The sequence below is a fragment of the Nilaparvata lugens genome, chromosome 1 (genome assembly GCF_014356525.2).
Source record: "Nilaparvata lugens isolate BPH chromosome 1, ASM1435652v1, whole genome shotgun sequence".
Lineage (NCBI taxonomy): Eukaryota > Metazoa > Arthropoda > Insecta > Hemiptera > Delphacidae > Nilaparvata > Nilaparvata lugens.
This window is the reverse complement of record NC_052504.1, coordinates 78,033,090-78,050,641: the sequence shown is the minus strand read 5'-3', so window position 1 is coordinate 78,050,641 and position 17,552 is coordinate 78,033,090. Positions and strand designations below refer to the sequence as shown.

General features: G+C 32.2%; 2 protein-coding genes across 3 annotated transcripts in view; both read left to right on the top strand.

Annotated features, from left to right (window-relative positions):
* The window catches only part of LOC111053656 (protein held out wings), a 112,988-nt gene extending 108,513 nt beyond the window's left edge, over nucleotides 1-4,475 (top strand). The window contains exon 8 of one of the 2 annotated variants that reach the window (XM_039444036.1): nucleotides 824-4,475. The gene's annotated coding sequence lies outside the window, so the exon portion shown is untranslated. The remainder of the gene's footprint in view (nucleotides 1-823) is intronic. The other variant, XM_039444021.1, reaches the window with a different exon arrangement.
* Nucleotides 4,476-6,407: 1,932 nt separating this feature from the next.
* Nucleotides 6,408-17,254, top strand: LOC111053718. Its single transcript, XM_022340640.2, has 4 exons — nucleotides 6,408-6,875; nucleotides 9,540-9,861; nucleotides 11,843-12,037; nucleotides 15,392-17,254. The coding sequence occupies exons 1-4, from the start codon at nucleotides 6,870-6,872 to the stop codon at nucleotides 15,727-15,729; spliced, it is 861 nt and encodes a 286-aa protein (XP_022196332.2). The 5' UTR covers nucleotides 6,408-6,869; the 3' UTR covers nucleotides 15,730-17,254.
* Nucleotides 17,255-17,552: the final 298 nt, after the last annotated feature.

Genomic DNA, 17,552 nt, shown 5'->3' with positions numbered 1-17,552 from the left:
TCTTTAAAATGTTCATCCGCTTTTCTGTGAATTGATGAAAATCGACTCAATAATCTTTTCTATGCTATGAAATTACTTGGTAAATAATTTAGAACTATTCCCCAAAGCAAATTGAAAGGCTTACACGTCTCGTAGATGTTTCTACAGGTAACATCTTGTAGATCTTTTTCATCTTGTGAAATCCATAAAATCTTTAAATAAAATGTACTTTAAATTCTTCAATTTTCATATTCAAAAGAAAATATACTGAATCTCTCAGTCTTATTTTATTCAAAAAAATCTTATTAATGACAAATACATAATTTTTAATTCAAGTTTTTCCATTTAATTTACAATCATTTGTTCTCTTTCATTCTTCCCCATAATTTGTAATTAAGTATAAATGTTATATTTTCGTCATAACTTTATTGAAATTGAAATGTGTAGAGGCATAAGGCAACTGATGTCTTTTGACACTGATCACACTTAACTTCATTCTTCAACAATTCATCTTCCTATAAAAACTAGTTTCATGATTGTATATGGTAGAGAAACTTTTTTCCACTCAACCAGTAGAAAGTTAGTTTTGTTTCATTGAGACAATTGTTGCAAATTGCCAATTTTCTATCTTGTATCCGGAGGCGTATTTTCTTTCACAAGCATGGCATAGATTCTTGAGCAGAGTAGTGGGTTCTGTTTTGGGAAATAATCAATCTAAGTATATATAATTTATTAATATCATCAATAATATTTATTAATAATTTAGTCGAATTGACACCAGGAAAGAGATTACTAACATTCTGTTTTCTTTTTCTTGTTTAACCATGTCCTGGTTCGTACCTAGGCTTGGAGCTAACCGTAACCAACTGTGCACGCTGGCCAATCTAACAAGTTGCTCGTACGCGCGAGCTCATGTGCGTTCGTTCGCTCGCTCTCGCTCCGCCTCCTCTTCACACACACAACAGCCGCCTCTGGCTCTCTCTCTCTCTCTTAAGCAGGAGAGAATCATTGTGGTACATAGATTTTAAAGGTTTTTCTGTTAAAATATCAGTATGGCACTTTCTTTTTCTATTCATTTTTTCAATAGAAACTATTGCAAGAAATTGATATTATTTTCCAAACAAACTTGATATTAAACTTGAAATTTCACAGACTATTCTTATTATAAATGTGTTCATTCACGAATAAGATACTAACAAACCTTATTAAATGATATTGTCAAATTGTAAATAAATTTTAAGGATTTTACAATTTTTTATTTACATTTTTGAATCCTACATAAGGATAAAAGTGTCTAATATATTTTTCAAATCATCACCATGATCATTATTTTGTTATGAGAAGCTATTATATACATAGAAAAAGAATGTGCTGTACTTGGGAGAAGTATGAAAATTATTATTCAATACTGTACAAAGCAGCATAATATAATTTGTAGTTTGAATACTTAATAGCCTAAGTAATTATGCACTTCCAGAAATAATATTGTAACTTAGCTCATTGTTGTTTTGTGCGCATTTATTTTTCTCTTAATAACGATTTTATTCAAAAGTAATAATGCCCTAAAGATTAAAACGTTGTCAGTCTTCTCATCTTTTGCATGACACTGTTATAAATTAATAATCATTTAGAAGTTTAATGTTAATAACTATCACATTGTTATTTAGCATGATATTGAATTATTTTATATTTTCTGAGCTAATACATTAATGAATAGATCTATTTTTTCAATTAATGTTCCCGGAAAACGATGGAACACTTTAGCGTACTTAAAAACGAAAAAATATGTTTCAAATGTTCTAAATTTATACTGGTGTATTTTTCCTGTTGTATTCATCAGATATATTCATATTTTTAAATCTCCAATATTATGAGCCCAATTGTAAAATATATTTCATGAAAATGATTTTTCATTTTCACTTTTCTTCAAGAAAACTTTTTTGTTAGATTCACTCTCTACTGTGAGTACTATTGTCGAATCATAGAGCTGCTATGATATTCTATTTTATTGAATATCATTTAGTCAGGTTGTGAGAGTGCCATTGCCATGCACTGCACTGCACAGGGTATTTCACAAAGTACTATAACTTATTTAGCTTGTGAATATGTTTCTCTAGAATTTCTTAATCAATCTTTGATCAAAGTACTGATCAAATTAAATGGTAATAACATATTGACAGCTTTAAATGCGAAACAAGTTTATGAGATTTTTACTTGTTGTTGAAATCAAAAATAATTTGTTTATAGATATATATTTATTATTTGTTTTTAGTTATTTTAGTTCTATTCAAATGTAATACTTGAATATATTGTTAGTCCGTATTATAAATATTTGCCTTAACTGCAACATTATGTAAAGACTGTGAGAAAGGTATTCTTTTTGAAATATGAATCACCTAGAAGAATCACGTATTCTCTTAAGAAATATGATTCACCTACAAGAATCGTCACATAGAATTCTAGAATACTGATCGATATCAATGTTATTATTAATGTCCTTGAAGAATAGATTTTTATTTTCGAATTTTATAGTATCTTACATGAAAACTTTTCACAGCAAAAATTTCATTTACATTTTCATTTTGTCTTAATATCTCTAAAAGATTTTTCCGTCGCAAAGATTATTCTTGCAGCTTTTCAATTCTCTACGTTATAGTTCAAAAGTCTATTGTTGAAGGTTCAGAAATCTTGAAAAAGAAAACAATATTAGATTTTTGTGTGTGCCATTATATCTTCAACCCATTTTTAATGTTTTCCTGCGAGTTGGTTTCGTTAATTTAAAAAAGTGAATTTACAGTAAAATATAATAGGAACAATTTATTCAATTTCAAACTTGAAATGTATCGTAGTAATAATTTTTGTTATTTACCAATCACAATCTGTACATTTTCAAATAAAATTACTAGTTGAGTCATGATATACCTCACGATACTGCCTCATTGTAAATATTGACAGAATATCATCAATAGGCAGCTTGACAATACTAGAACAATCAACAGACCTGCTCATAAATGCTCAATCAATAATTGAAACATGGCAGTTGCCCACTCATTCTCGTATAGCCTACACATCAACAATCCAAAGTCAATTCTGTAAACTCTGTGAATAATTTCGAACGAATAGTATTTTGAGATTATTTTATCCTGTCGCAAATCATGAACGAACAAAATAGGCTATAAATAGCCTGAAGTGAACTTCACTTGAGGCGAAGAATTTGATCCATCCAATTTATTACAGTAAATTTCAAGTCTGACAGACATGTTATTATTAGTTTTAGATGCTGTTCGATCCTCCCGCAATGATATTGTTTTTTTCAATATGGTAGTGATATTATTTTTACATGATTTTTAACGTCCATATACATTTAAAAAGATATTTCTTAGGCCTACTTGTGTCATATTTCAATCAAGTTGAATATTAGTCTTATGTTTTCTCAGATATATAAAACCATGACAATAAATCAATTATTGCATAGCTTTTAATTGTGTTGGAGAACAAGTAATCATCTACATATATCAAATTATTAGAGTAAATCACTGGAAGAACATTTAAAAAACACATACGGTACTATCATTAGAATAGGTATGCTTTTCCTAGTCTTGAAAAATTACGTTGTTGGTTCGCAAACAAGAATATTGAAACCTCATCACTATTTTAGTGAAGTTGTTGGCAGCTATAGTGTTTAATGAGTAGGTATTTAATTATTTGAATGTCACAAATCATCGAATGCTGAGATTACTCCCTCCAATAAAAATTATTATAGCAATTAGAAAACTATTACCTGTTATCAAATTGAAAGTTATAAGAAAATTACTGTCCGATGTGAAAAAAAATATTAGCTACTTTTTCCTTTTATAGTTCAATAGTTGAACTATTATATTTTGTTGCTCGAAGCTCAGAGCTACTCCAATAACATTTAAAAAATATATTTCACAAAGAAGAAAGCCTCCTTTTAGCTCATGAAGAAGTTCAAATTCTGGAACTTAAAAGATCAATTGCTATTGCTTCCATTAAACAAGTTAATATTGTCAATTTTGTTATAATGACAACTTTTCTCCAAGAGCCCGACAGGGTTTCGAGAAATAGTTGAATATTCATTCTATGATCTGTCTCATTTTTGTGAAAGTTTAGTAGTAAAGAGATTATAATACAATAATATTCTATTGCAATAATTCATTTGAATTGTTTGTTCAAATATTTCTTTTAGTTTGTAAGGCGTTGCCGTATTTTTTGTGTTATGTGTTACTAGTGATGATAGGTTTTTGTACAAGTGCCATTGTTATTCGAATGGAATCTCTATATTTTTGAACTGGATCAATATTTTGATATTTGTATATTACATCTTCAGAGAAAAATTAATTTGTACTTTTGTCGTTTATTTTTATGGAGCATATTTCAACACATTTTTTTGCAAATTATCATGAAATAGTTACACTACAATGTAGAGAATCCATTCTTGTAAATATTAATGGAAAATATAAAATCTTTCTTTATTATCACTTCTTATTCATTTATTAATATTAATAAATATCCTAGCTCTAAAATATGTTTCTGGTGTATAATGTGTCAATGGTGTATAGTGATCTCAAGTTATCGAAATACACCACTGGTGAAATTGAAAATTTATGTTGTGATATCCTATATAATTATACGCGGCAAAAACTCAGTTGAACGTACAATTTGATTGAGATGAATCGTAGACAGGAAATGAAAAACTTCTTAATGAGAAATGTATTGAGCCTACCGGAGTTTCATCTTGATGTGTAGGCCTAATGGCGCACTGGGCTCTGCTCTAAGCACACTCTGTAAAGCTGCGTTTACACCAAAGTGATAATTGGGTTTTCAATCCTTTTATTTTCAGATTAGTATGAACATTTATTTTTAAAATATGCTTTCTATCGAATTGATCTGTAAATCAACGATAAGGCTGGTCTTGAGTTCTGGACAGAGTCTAGGACGATTCAGATATTTCTGATCTTGAAGATGATGAACGAATGTAGAGCTTGTTTTGCAAACTCCCAACTCGGATCTTCCAGCAATATATTACTTGAGTAATATAAGAAGGTTGGAGTATGTGCATTTGCACTTGCAGGCTTCTATGTTGATAAACTGCAATATTATTGCTGACCGTATGCACAGTCTAGGTTTAACACTAATCTGAACAGCTAGTAGGTTAAATAATAATCAAGGGTTACATTATTTTTGTTATGAGTTAAATTTTGAGTTTAAACCTCAGCCGATATTATTCAGTTTGATTAAACTTGGATTGTGCATAATTTATGGTCCCTACCAAGGTACCTAGAATACATGTATTCTAGGTACATTGGCCTGTACGGTGAATTTATACAGTCTCAAGTTTAAACTAGATCATATCACCTGGTACGTGGTATAAACTTGCGTCCATAGCCTTATATAATCCAACATCTGTTCAAATAAGTGTTATGCCGCATTCACACTAGTACTATAATATAGGGTGTTTGAAAAAGAACTCCCTAGTTTTAGATATAAATTTAATGTGTAAATTGATGGAAAACTACATCAAGTACATACAATGAAAGAGAGAACCTTCAAGTTTTGTTTAAAATCAGTACACTTCAACATGGGATCCATTTGTTGCCCTGCACACGTCGAGACGATATTCAAGTTTTCGCCATGTATTCACCAACCTATCAGGTGTAACTGTCCCAACCACCGTGATGATTCTTTCCCGTAAATGGTTCATGTCTCGGATTTTTCCACTGTACACAACTTTTTTCATGTGTCCCCAAAAGAAAAATCCGGAGGGGTTAAGTCCGGGCTTCGTGGTGGCAAGCAATTTTGGGCCAGCTCTCCCTATCCACCTTCCCGGAAAGCTTGAACTCAACTGAGGGAACTGTTCCCTGGCGCCGTCTCAAGGTCAAGCAGTTCTGCTAACTGCAGGGGGACAAAACTTGACGGTTGCTGAATCAAACACCACAAACTAGAATAGTGTATATCACTTTTTACATATTAAAACTAGGGAGTTCTTTTTCAAACACTGTATAAAACTACAATATAAGATTCGTAAGCTCTGTTAGGGTACAGGTAGGTTTATACTGTATGTTGCATTTAAGCTTCAATACTTTCCTATAAGACTATGAAAAATTGAAAAAATAAAAAACTCAACTTGAGAAAATTTGCAACACATTGAATAACTCATTATAAACGTGGCAGTAGCTGTAATATAGTCTAACAAAATTATTGTAGGCTTGTCCATCCACATGAACACAATCATGATTTTTCTCCTTTTTCATAAAAATATCTATAATACGGTAGGTAAGAAAATCAATTCACATCCGTACCATAATAAACTAGTCAGCGTGCTTCAGCATTCAGGATGTAAAGATGAGCCTTTTGCCCATTTCTCTGCCTCGCTACGGAAGCTGGTGATATTGCAATAGATAGTCAGCTACTTGAAAAATATCTTGTGAACGATCAGCAAATAAAGCAGCATTATGATTTCCTGTAGATTATTAACTACTTGAAAGCGTGATGCCTTTCCTGTTTGCTGTTAGCTCTTTTGTGACAGTTAGCGATGGTTTTCAAGTTGGATAGAGAAGTACTGTAGCGTACCGCACTTTGCTATAGTGAAGCTGGTTGGTTGATCTCATAAATATTCATCAATCAGTCTGCTGAGGATGGTAACAAACGGTAGAGATCACAATAATGGAAAGCAAAGATTCTAATCACTTTTGCAATGTTAATCTTACCATGAAGAAAGAAAGTAAGAGTGATTTAATTTTGCAAAATTGATAAATAGAAGACATTTGGGGAGAGGAAAGCTCATTTGTAGTTCATCTCTGCTTCTGCAAACTGCTGTGTGATACAGAGTTCTCTATTTGAAATACAACTAAGGAGCAACGAACACTGTTATGCATGTAAGTAATAATAGTATATTATTTTCATTTAGATTTAAATATAACTATCTTCCTCAATATAAATAAAAATTAGAAATCCAAGTAAGTTAGCCTTTTAAAATTGTTCAATCACGACATGTTTCAGCTATATAATGCCATTATCAAGTGATTGGAAAATAAATTAATTATTAATAATTTTTATTTATTTATTGTCCAATCACTTGATAATGGGTACTTTTAGATTTCTAATTTTTATTTATATTTAAGAGTAGCCCTAAAGAAAAAAGACTATCTTCCTCAAGTATTTTATTTCCACATGAGGGCATGAGTCCCTTGAGAAAATGAATAAAAGTCATATACTTAGTGATATATTCAATGCAGCCCTGATACATTTTTCTTCAATTAGCTCGCATTCAGGACGAAATTCAATGTCGAATTTGAGAAGTTCACTGTTTTAAGCTTACTCCAGTAGACTGGAGACTAAACTATTGGCAAGCGTACATAATTATAAAAAATTGGCAAGTGAGAAAATAAATTATTTTTATGAAATATCTGAGATTTACAACACATAGGTACGCTCATACAGTAAGTATTATTTTTCTAAAATAATTTATTTTCTTACTTCCAAAAGTTTTTCCAGAACTATAAACGTGAATTCATGAGTGTCTGTACGTTGTTCATTTTTGAATTAATGTTTTATTGGCAGAAAGAAAAAAATACAACATCTTGGAAATACATAATAAGAGCAATACAAATTTTACACCATTGTAAAATATCTACTATTACAAAATAAAATTAAATGCCAATTGAGTATTTGCATCTCGAGGTACCAGACCTGTTTGACATGGTGATATAAAAACTTATCGTACATAAATTATTTGTATTTCTATACAATTAAATCATGCCATATATATTAGAAACCACAATATAATGTTGCTAGATACAAAATTTTCAGCCACAATGAGAGGTTTTGAAAATGAAGAAATCATAACTTTTAGCCTAACTCCTACTCAACTACCGTAATAACTAAGTCTCGAGTGTTTGAATCAGAAATATTTGAATAAACTAGTTCCTTCCAATTAAGTTATTTACATCCTTTTGGATATGTTTCCTATGTATGGATGGCTATTCAGAGTACTTTTTAATTCGCTGAAGATTATTCAAATCGCCTCAACAATTATAGAGATGAAGATAAATGTAAATGTGTAGGTTCAATTTTTGTATTTTGAAACAATACAGTACAGTGTAAAAAATGTAAAGAAGAATATTTTTTGGCACAAATAATTCAACTCAAGAGGTAGAGATATAAGAGAGTCATAGATGATAGATCAATGGAAATTTTGATGACACATTCATTTGAAAAAGCGCTCTTCGCGCTGTATGGATTAAGACTAGGTACCTAATAGTTCCATTATAGTATTATGAATATCTCACCTCATGGTGATTGTGATTCACACGTATGTTTGGTGAATTACTAAGGATACACAAATAGAAGGCAGTAGGCTACACAAGATCAGCATGATAAAACCTAAATATCAATCCTTCCAAAAATTTCATCTCTTCTAAATAGAATCAACTTGCTCTTACAATTTCAAAAATTCTAAAGATTAAAGTAAATTTTTGATAAGTTATAGGATTAAACAAAATAATATGTAGTTAGATTGTCCACCATGGACACGATTATGTTATTTCTTCACGTAACTCTTTACTGTATTCCATTCAACTGTAACAATACTGTAAGAGTTTTAAAGTGCAATTATAATATAAAAAATATAATACCTACTCCAGTTTAAGACTGAGTTGGCTTATTAAAACAGTTTTTCATTGATAAAAGGCAATGATGAGGCATCGCCTGGAATGCCTTCTTGAAATTTTTCGAAACTTCCAGAAAGAATAGTTGAGTGTCAACATATACAGATGAAATAATGGTAGTTAGCGTACGGTATACTATTGGGGAAAACTAGGCAGTTTAGTGGGTATATGCATCCAGTGTTGAGAGTGTAGCTATACCGTGGACGCACAACAATGTCGAACTTCTGCATGGCTGGGTTCTCAACTCAAGAATATAGATCCCCCACAGAAGGGATTCTGTTAAGGCTGTGCAAAGGCTAAAAATATACTTTCTACTGGTGAAATTTTTCAAAGTTTTTCGATCTGTATATCATCAAGCTATCAAAATGGAAAAGTTTTCTGAGGAAAACAATTTTTTTTTGAGACAGAACATTTCAAATTCGGTAAGAGATAAATCCATGATATTGTTGATTGAAAAAACATTTACTAATTTTTGAGAAAGTTATTCAATTTACTGAAAATGTCCAAAAATAACTTTTAGTTGAGTTTTTTTGGTAAATTGAATAATATCAAAAATTATATTTAAAAAATTGTTTTATTTAATCAACAATACCATGAAGAATTTATCCTATGAATCTCATAGATTCTCTTACCGAATTTGAAATTTTCTGTCCCAAAAATGTAAACTTCAGGCGCTCATATCTCAAAAAGTACCTAATGACCGGAAAAATGTTTTCCTGAGAAAACTTTTCCATTTTGATAGCTTGATGACATACAAATCGTAAAACTTTGAAAAATAAGTAGAAAGTTTATTTTTAGCCTTTGCACAGCCTTAAGCTGAATATATTCTACCAAAAAATTTAAAAGTTTACAAATAAAAATGTCTTATTACAGATGATAGCCAAGTTCAATATATTATGGAAGTCGTTGTTGGTGCTTATAACGATTGAATACTACAAATGTGAGAGTGTGATGCGACCGGTGGAAGAGGGGCCTGCAGCGGGGGCAGGGGGGCTGTCCCCCGACGAGGGGGGCTACATGGGAGAGGTGGGCCACTGTCTGCGAGAGGGGGGTGCAGTGGGCTCCTGCATGACGGCGGGCGCGTTTGTCATGCTGCAGACGGCCGTCCGCAAGGAAAGTCTGCCCATCTATGAGGATATGGAGCTGCATGACAATGATATTGATTCTCAAGAAATCCGCACTGTTGTACCTGTTGGTGAGTATAATTATAGTATATGCATTGATCTATAATAATAAATGGAAGAACTGACTTATACACGTACGGGATAGGAAATTCACAAATGACCCATCATCACGTATGAACTACTGGACTGATTAACTTGAATTTTTGCATATAGATTCTTAATCTACCGAGGATGGTTATAGACCTATTTATTTCATTTATTTATTTATTCCAAGAAAACATAGAAAGGCTCACAGACAAACTCCAGTACGAGCCTTAATGACATATAATGATAGTATAACATTACAATTATACAAAGAGGAAAACAAAAAATAATTATTCAAGATTTCAGTACCGTAGGTCAAATTTTTAATTAGACCTTGCGGATTACGGGTTACCTGCTTGTTGCTAATAAAGTATTTTCATAGGACCACTTGATGTTTAATTATAGAAGAGCACAAGAAGTACCCTTACCATCTATTAATATTTATTACTAATCTTTTTGAGATGAGCGTAATGAGCAAACTCCGGTTGCCCATTAAATTTGATCAAGGTTCAGTGACAGCATCCATTTTTTTTAAATTACGGTACGTCTTGGGGAACCCATGGAAACTATGCTACAAAAACCATCTTGAACAAGTCGTATAACAGAATAATGACGTCAATTGACCACCGTCAAATTTAACAGACATACGTGCAACCGGGCTCTATACTACAAAGTGTGTTGGGATGATGATGGTAATTTCAGGTGATGACGACGATGATTTGAGACGAATAGACCTGAATTTTCAGGTGAGCGACCCCAAGCTCAACAAGTCAGAGAGTAGCCTCCTCACTGCCCAATTATGGAGAGTGACTGTGCCAGCAGTTGAACCGTCTCGAATCGGAATCGTCTAGATTACACTATTGTAGTGCAGAGTGCATAGCTCTACGTTATGCCGTTGAAAGGCTGGCTGTTTGAGTCTAGCTGCTATTCTAATAAATATTTGAGAGCTATAGAACTATTCCCAGCGGTTCAAAACCCACTTACAAAGCCACGTGTATCAAAACCAAAATCCACGTCCCCAGTTGTAAAACTGTAGGCCCAATCATCAAACATCTCTACACATTGTCGTACGGTATATAGGGTAAAGGGTACAGTATCTCTTCTATTATAAAAACACAAGCCAAAAACTATATTACTACACTATTACAAAACACAAGGGCTCATACAAACATTATTTTCAAAAAATAAATAAATGCAAAATGAAGAAAATGAAATAGAATAGAATAAATGATAATAATAATAAATGAATGATTTTAATGCACAGCAATAAAATCGTACCTGATATTTGAATGACATGTGTGCTTGCATTATACCAGTAGTACATTGTGCATAGCAAATGACATAGAATAGGAATACGTGGTTGATTGTGTTGAATCTTTCTCTCTTTTCATTATTCACACTTTTCTTTTCATCATTCAATAAATTACACTCACAAACTTTTACAAATTTTCCTGATACGATGTGTGATATATATGAAAAGTTGATAATATATAAAAGTAATAAAAATTAACCTTTGTAAATAACATAATATTGACGGATATGATTATTAGATTATATAGTATAATTTAGGCTATTATTAATATTATTGTATAGTTTGCGCATGAATATACTATTCTTTATTAATGAATATTCATATACAATAGTTCTATAAACTATAGAGACGACCCAAGATCGCAATCACTGGCGACTAAGATCCAGGAGAGCCGACCCCAAATAATGGGAAAAAGGCAAGGAAGAAGAAGAAGAATAGTTCTATAAACTCTATTAGAAATCAAGTTATGTTATAAATATATTAATTCCAGGAAAGAACATCAAAACATGTCAGTTATAATGTGAGATAACCGGTTGTTCAAAACGCCCAAAATTTTATTTTTGTCATCTCCTTACAAAGTTTTACAAATAGAAAAAGTCATGGTTGATAATATTGCTGAAAATATTAAATGTGGCTTTTAATGTTTAACATTTTAGATGCGGATCCAACTGATTTCTATTCTCTTATGGAAGCTAGCACAAAGTTTCTACAACGAAGAACGTTGCGTTGGAATTTGGAGTCTCTATTTCCTGGGTTGGAGATGTGCATAGGATCTGTGAATGCAGGACCTCCATCCCTGCATTTCTTGCTGGATCCCAGAAAAGGCCATGATGAAAGGCGACTATCAACTGGTAATTGTCACAATCATGCATTCATTCAAAAATCAATGATAATTTATCTGCTGTGAAAACAATTACAAATTATGGAATCAATATTATATCACACTACCGCACTAATTTAGTGCGCCAGCAGTGAGTTCGAAAATCATGATTAAAATATCAAACATGGAGAAGAAAAGTAGAGCTGATTTTAAACACCTGAACTTAGTGCATTCAATGCATTACAGCTTAAACTTTTCTATTATGACAGTGAACTATAATCATTATGAGACTGATGCAAATCTGGTCTAATAACTTGGAATAATCATAAATTCTATCAGTCGTGTAAGATTTTTAAATATTTATTAAGATAAGAGGTTTTGTTAACAGTAAAAAGAAACACTTTTTATCAAATAATAGTCAATTTGATTGATTGAGTACTTTATGTAGATTACAATATACTGGTTTATACACTTACTTATATACAATGGCATACAATACAGCAAAATTATAGATGAATTTACATAATATAGACTAAGAAAATAATTAATTATTTTAAATTGATCAATAATTAATTGAAGGAGAATCAATTCAGGAAATATCTAGTGGGTAGACTTGGAATTTGAAATATTTTTGTCTGGAAATTAAAACAGTCTAATTTTTATCTTATCAGAAAACGTATGTAAATATTATTATAGTAAAGGACAAAAAAGTCACTTAATAATAATTTCCATTTGAAAAAATATTTATCTTATAATGGATTTCACACAGAGACCACTGTATTATTATTATTATTTTTATTATGTATTTGAATTTCTATGAAATCTTCAATTAAAAAGTCAATCTAATAAATCAAATCAAATCAAATTTATTTGTTTCCAACATTTACAGTATAAACAATATATTATAAAAAGATATAATTGAAACAACACTCACATGGACACGCAGGTCTGTTTGTGAGTTGTTTGAGTTCGTAATTACATTATTTAAATTATTATAACTTGAGAGAAATTCTGGAAAATTAGATTTGGCTAGGTACATTGTATTGAAATGAAAAGAATAACTTAAATAAAGAAGTAAATTGAATTATGATATGTTAGATAATAGAAATTATTATTCAATCATAGAAATATTGTAGCACAACTACACACATACAACTCACACATACAGGGAGGGGAAGACAGCCACACACACACCACACACATACATACACACACACCAACATTCTAAAATGGCTGTTAAATGCATTTAAATTCATTGGTTGATTACGGATGGAGGTAGAGGAGATGAAAATTGGAAGCTCAAAATAATAAATATATAGAGGAATAAAATTTGTATAGAATATAGGTCTACAGTAGAATAATTTGAAGCGTAAGCCTGGAGTTTAACCAACCGCGTTTGCGCGCAGCGGGGCTAGACGTACGCAGATCTCAAAATCAGATCACATTCGTCGTTATTTAGGCAGATAACCACCCCCGCAATACTCTTTTGTATTGGTATATTGAGCATTCCCCCGGCTGACTAACAAACAAAGGTGCATTCCGCAGAATTACGTGAACCAGATATGTCACATTTCTGTCGCAGACAGATCTCATATTACGTGAAACACCAGAATGATGGAGATATGAGCCGCGGGTCAGGTAATTGTGTTGAGAGGAATTATTGAAAACAATCTTATTTTTAAATGCATAGGTCATAACAGATTTGATGAAAAGTTTTTTTATAGTGAGAACATTGAAGAAATTGAACAAGAGATCTGATGAATAAGTCCTTTCCAGACCTAGTCCAGCCTTGATAATTGCTTTCTGAGTTATAGATAATTCTTTAATGTATACATCACATGCACCGCCCCATGCAATAATACCGTATGTCATGATGGACTGAGCAAATGAAAAATATACCATTCTTAATTCTTTAACATTGAGGATACCATGTAATTTAGAGAAAACGAAGATCAACTTTCTCAACTTCTTTTTCAAGTAGGCTATGTGCTGCATCCAACTCAGTCTATTATCAAAAATGATACCCAGATATTTCATTTCATTTACAGACTCAATTGACCTGCAGTCACATTCAACATCCCACTCACGACCACACATGTGAAGTTTAAGATCCAACTGGGGAGGTGGGGCACGTTTTTTGTGAAGAAAAATAGGCATGACTTTGGTTTTACTAATATTCATACTAAGGATATTGCTATCAAACCACTTTTTCAGTCTCACTACACCACTATTTGCGGTCCTGTACACTTCTCTCCAGCTATCCCCCTCAAAATACACAGCAGTGTCGTCAGCAAATAACAAAATTTTCCCCATAATATTGCTTTCAATTATGTCATTAATGTACAGGAGAAATAGAACCGGACCAAGGGTACTACCCTGGACTACTCCATAGTCTATTCCCTGGACATTACCATATTTATACAGTTTTCTCATCAAGATGGAGCGGTCTATAGAATCAAAAGCCTTGGTGAGGTCAACAAATAGAAGAAGAATGTATTTATTATTATTAATACCCACCCTCAAAAAGTCGCTTAAGCGATAAAAGCAGTTTTCTGAGTTGCAATCGTCCCTGAAGCCGAATTGAAACTCAGTGAGTAGGTTGTTAGTTTTTATGTAATTAGTTAATTGTTTTTTAAAACATTTTTCAATAACTTTTGATAAAATACTAAGTAATGATATAGGACGGTAATTATTAAGGTCAACTTTACTACCTGACTTGTGGAGAGGGATTACTTTGGCAAGCTTAAACAAATCAGGGAAAGTTCCGGTTCTGAAACTACAATTTATGATGTGGCAGAGCGGGGTGAGAAGAATATCAATATTATTTTTTATCAAGTTAGCGGGAATATCATCACAGCCAGGGGCAGAGCCTCCCCGAATTCCCATCACACATTGGCGAACGTCCTGTTCTGAAACCTCTCTAAGAATAAATCTGGATTCAGAGTCAGGTGGTGTAAATGGAATTTACTAATGAAAATAATGTAAATATTGAGACTATTTCATCAACCCACAACTATAATACTCATCGAGTGCTTATATCCATATTGTGATAAGACAAAATGACAGATGGAAAAAGGATACCTTCTCAGATAAATTATTGGGTGAAGTGAACTGAAAATTCGAATTCGAAACTGGCACACTTTTAAGCATTTTATATTTTATTTTTTTGAAAATATTATAATAAAAAAAGTTAAATTATCTAATTAAATAATGAAATTATTTTTATTTTTATTACTATAGAAATAACTAGTACCTTTTTTAAGCTGATTCAAATATGTTATTATTTCTATAATAATTAAACAATTCAAGCCCTATTAGAACACTTTATAATATATTTAAACAATTATTATAATTTTTTAATAATTATTATTTAATATTATTACAGGTCGGCTCCTGGTGAAAAGGGCTGTCCTACCTTACATTCTGGGACTGAAAATCAATCTGATCGCCATAATTCCACTGGTATTCGCCGCCCTGATATTCCTCACCAAGAAAGCGTTCATGCTGAGCAAATTCGCATTTCTGTTCACAACGATCGCTGGGCTGGCGTCGGCGTCGCAGTATGCCCATCAGCACCATGTGCCGAGTCCTCCCTCGCTGCTGGGACCTCACAGCTTCTATGATGGCAGTCTGTATCGCGACTCCAATCACCACAGGAAAAGAGATGAAACAAGTGGCCGTAATTTCAGATGGGAAGACAAGGCGAAAAAGTCGAAGAAATGATATTATGATAAAGGACAATATCTGGATAGATTCATTTAATACATGCTAAAGGATAATATGAAGAATTAGTTTTCATATTATTCTATAGGGGATCAGAAGTTGACAGGTGAATCAACTTGCGCGATCTCTGTTGGAAAAAGTTCCCCATGCAAAGTTCACACCTTCTCCATGAAAGCGCCAGCGTTCGAATTTATGTCAAATAAGTTTGAAAACAAATTCATCCAAAATGAGATCTTTTGACATTCAAATCTAGGCGTTCAGCCACAGAATAGGTACAGAATGGAAACTTGTAATCAATCGCCTATCTAACCAATGCTTTTTACATGACGCCAATACTGAACACGTCACGTGATCTTGGGAAGTTATAATCCTGGTCTTCTGATTGGCTCGTGGCAGTGAATGAGATCAATTGATCCGGATGATTAAAGTGATCCGAACCTACCATCAATAATATTACAATGCGGCGCTTCCTAACATGATTTTAGCGTCAGGGTACTAGCCAAGTTTCCATACTGTATGTATAGTGTGGTTCAGCCTCTAATCGTCTGATCTTCATACCACATCTTCTAGCACGGAAGCACAGGCGTTCAAATTTATGATCCCCATATAGCGAGCCAGACTCTGACTTCCTGAGTGATGATTGTGATAGCATACTGCCTATAATTGAAGTTAAAATCATTTTGAATAATATTAAATCAAGAATCCATCGTCGTTCCTTAACGGAAAAAACCCTCGACTTATGTGGTGATAAACAACTCTGTACTCTGGTACTCTGTTCCATTCATAAGCCTTCTCATATAAGTGTAATAATTGTACATTACTGAATTAATAAATATGAGAATATTAATTGAAAAGATAATTCTTCTTGCTGATTGATCCATTATGGTTTGTCTGAGATAGGTGGAGAACAAATCCTTTTCAAGGAAATTTCAACTAGAAACAAGATTCAGCCTATAAAAATGACTAGTCTTATTTGATCCATATTATGGTTTGCCTGTGATAGGTGGAGAACATTTTTCCTTTTCAATGAAATTTCAACTAGAAACAAGATTCAGTCTATAAAAATGACTAATTGTCTGATTAGATGTATTGTCCACTCCACAGTACATTGATAATTTGTAAACAAACTTCAAAAAGGTGAAAAATTAGTGCCAATTGATGTTTGTATAACTTTAATTGTGAAGATTTATTCTGTATAAAAATTATATATATGCATAAATTGAATTTTTTATTTTGTTTTTGTATTTAATTTGTATGGATTATATTCTAAAAAATATAATCACATATAAACCTATATCCATGTGAATTTGTGTAGGCTTTCAAAAGTTATAATCTGTGTTGAAAAAAATTGATCGTATATATTACTCAAAATTTGTTTTCCTTCATTTCCAAGAGTACGATATTTATTCTTCTTTACCATAATATTATGATTGTGATTTTTGGTACCGTACTGTGGAATGAAGGTTGTCGGTTTATTCACTTCTGGAGTCAATATTGTTTGCTGCGAATTTTCAACTTCAATGAAGATTCTATCCATGCTATTTTTTACAATAATGAACTTATCATATTTCTGTATATTTTTAATAAATATCCCTTTGGACAATTTTTGCAGATATCAAGTACCGAACAGTTGATTGGATAAAACTACAACTTTTAGCTTGGAACTATAAAAAAACTCATCCTAGAGACCTTATAATGTATTAACGCAGACCGTTGCAGAGTGCGGGTCATATAGGCATTAATTAGAATAAACCTTATGAAACTAGAAAGCCTTTTATTGAAAAAACATTTAGTTTATTTATTTTGAAAGTTGGAATCTGTAA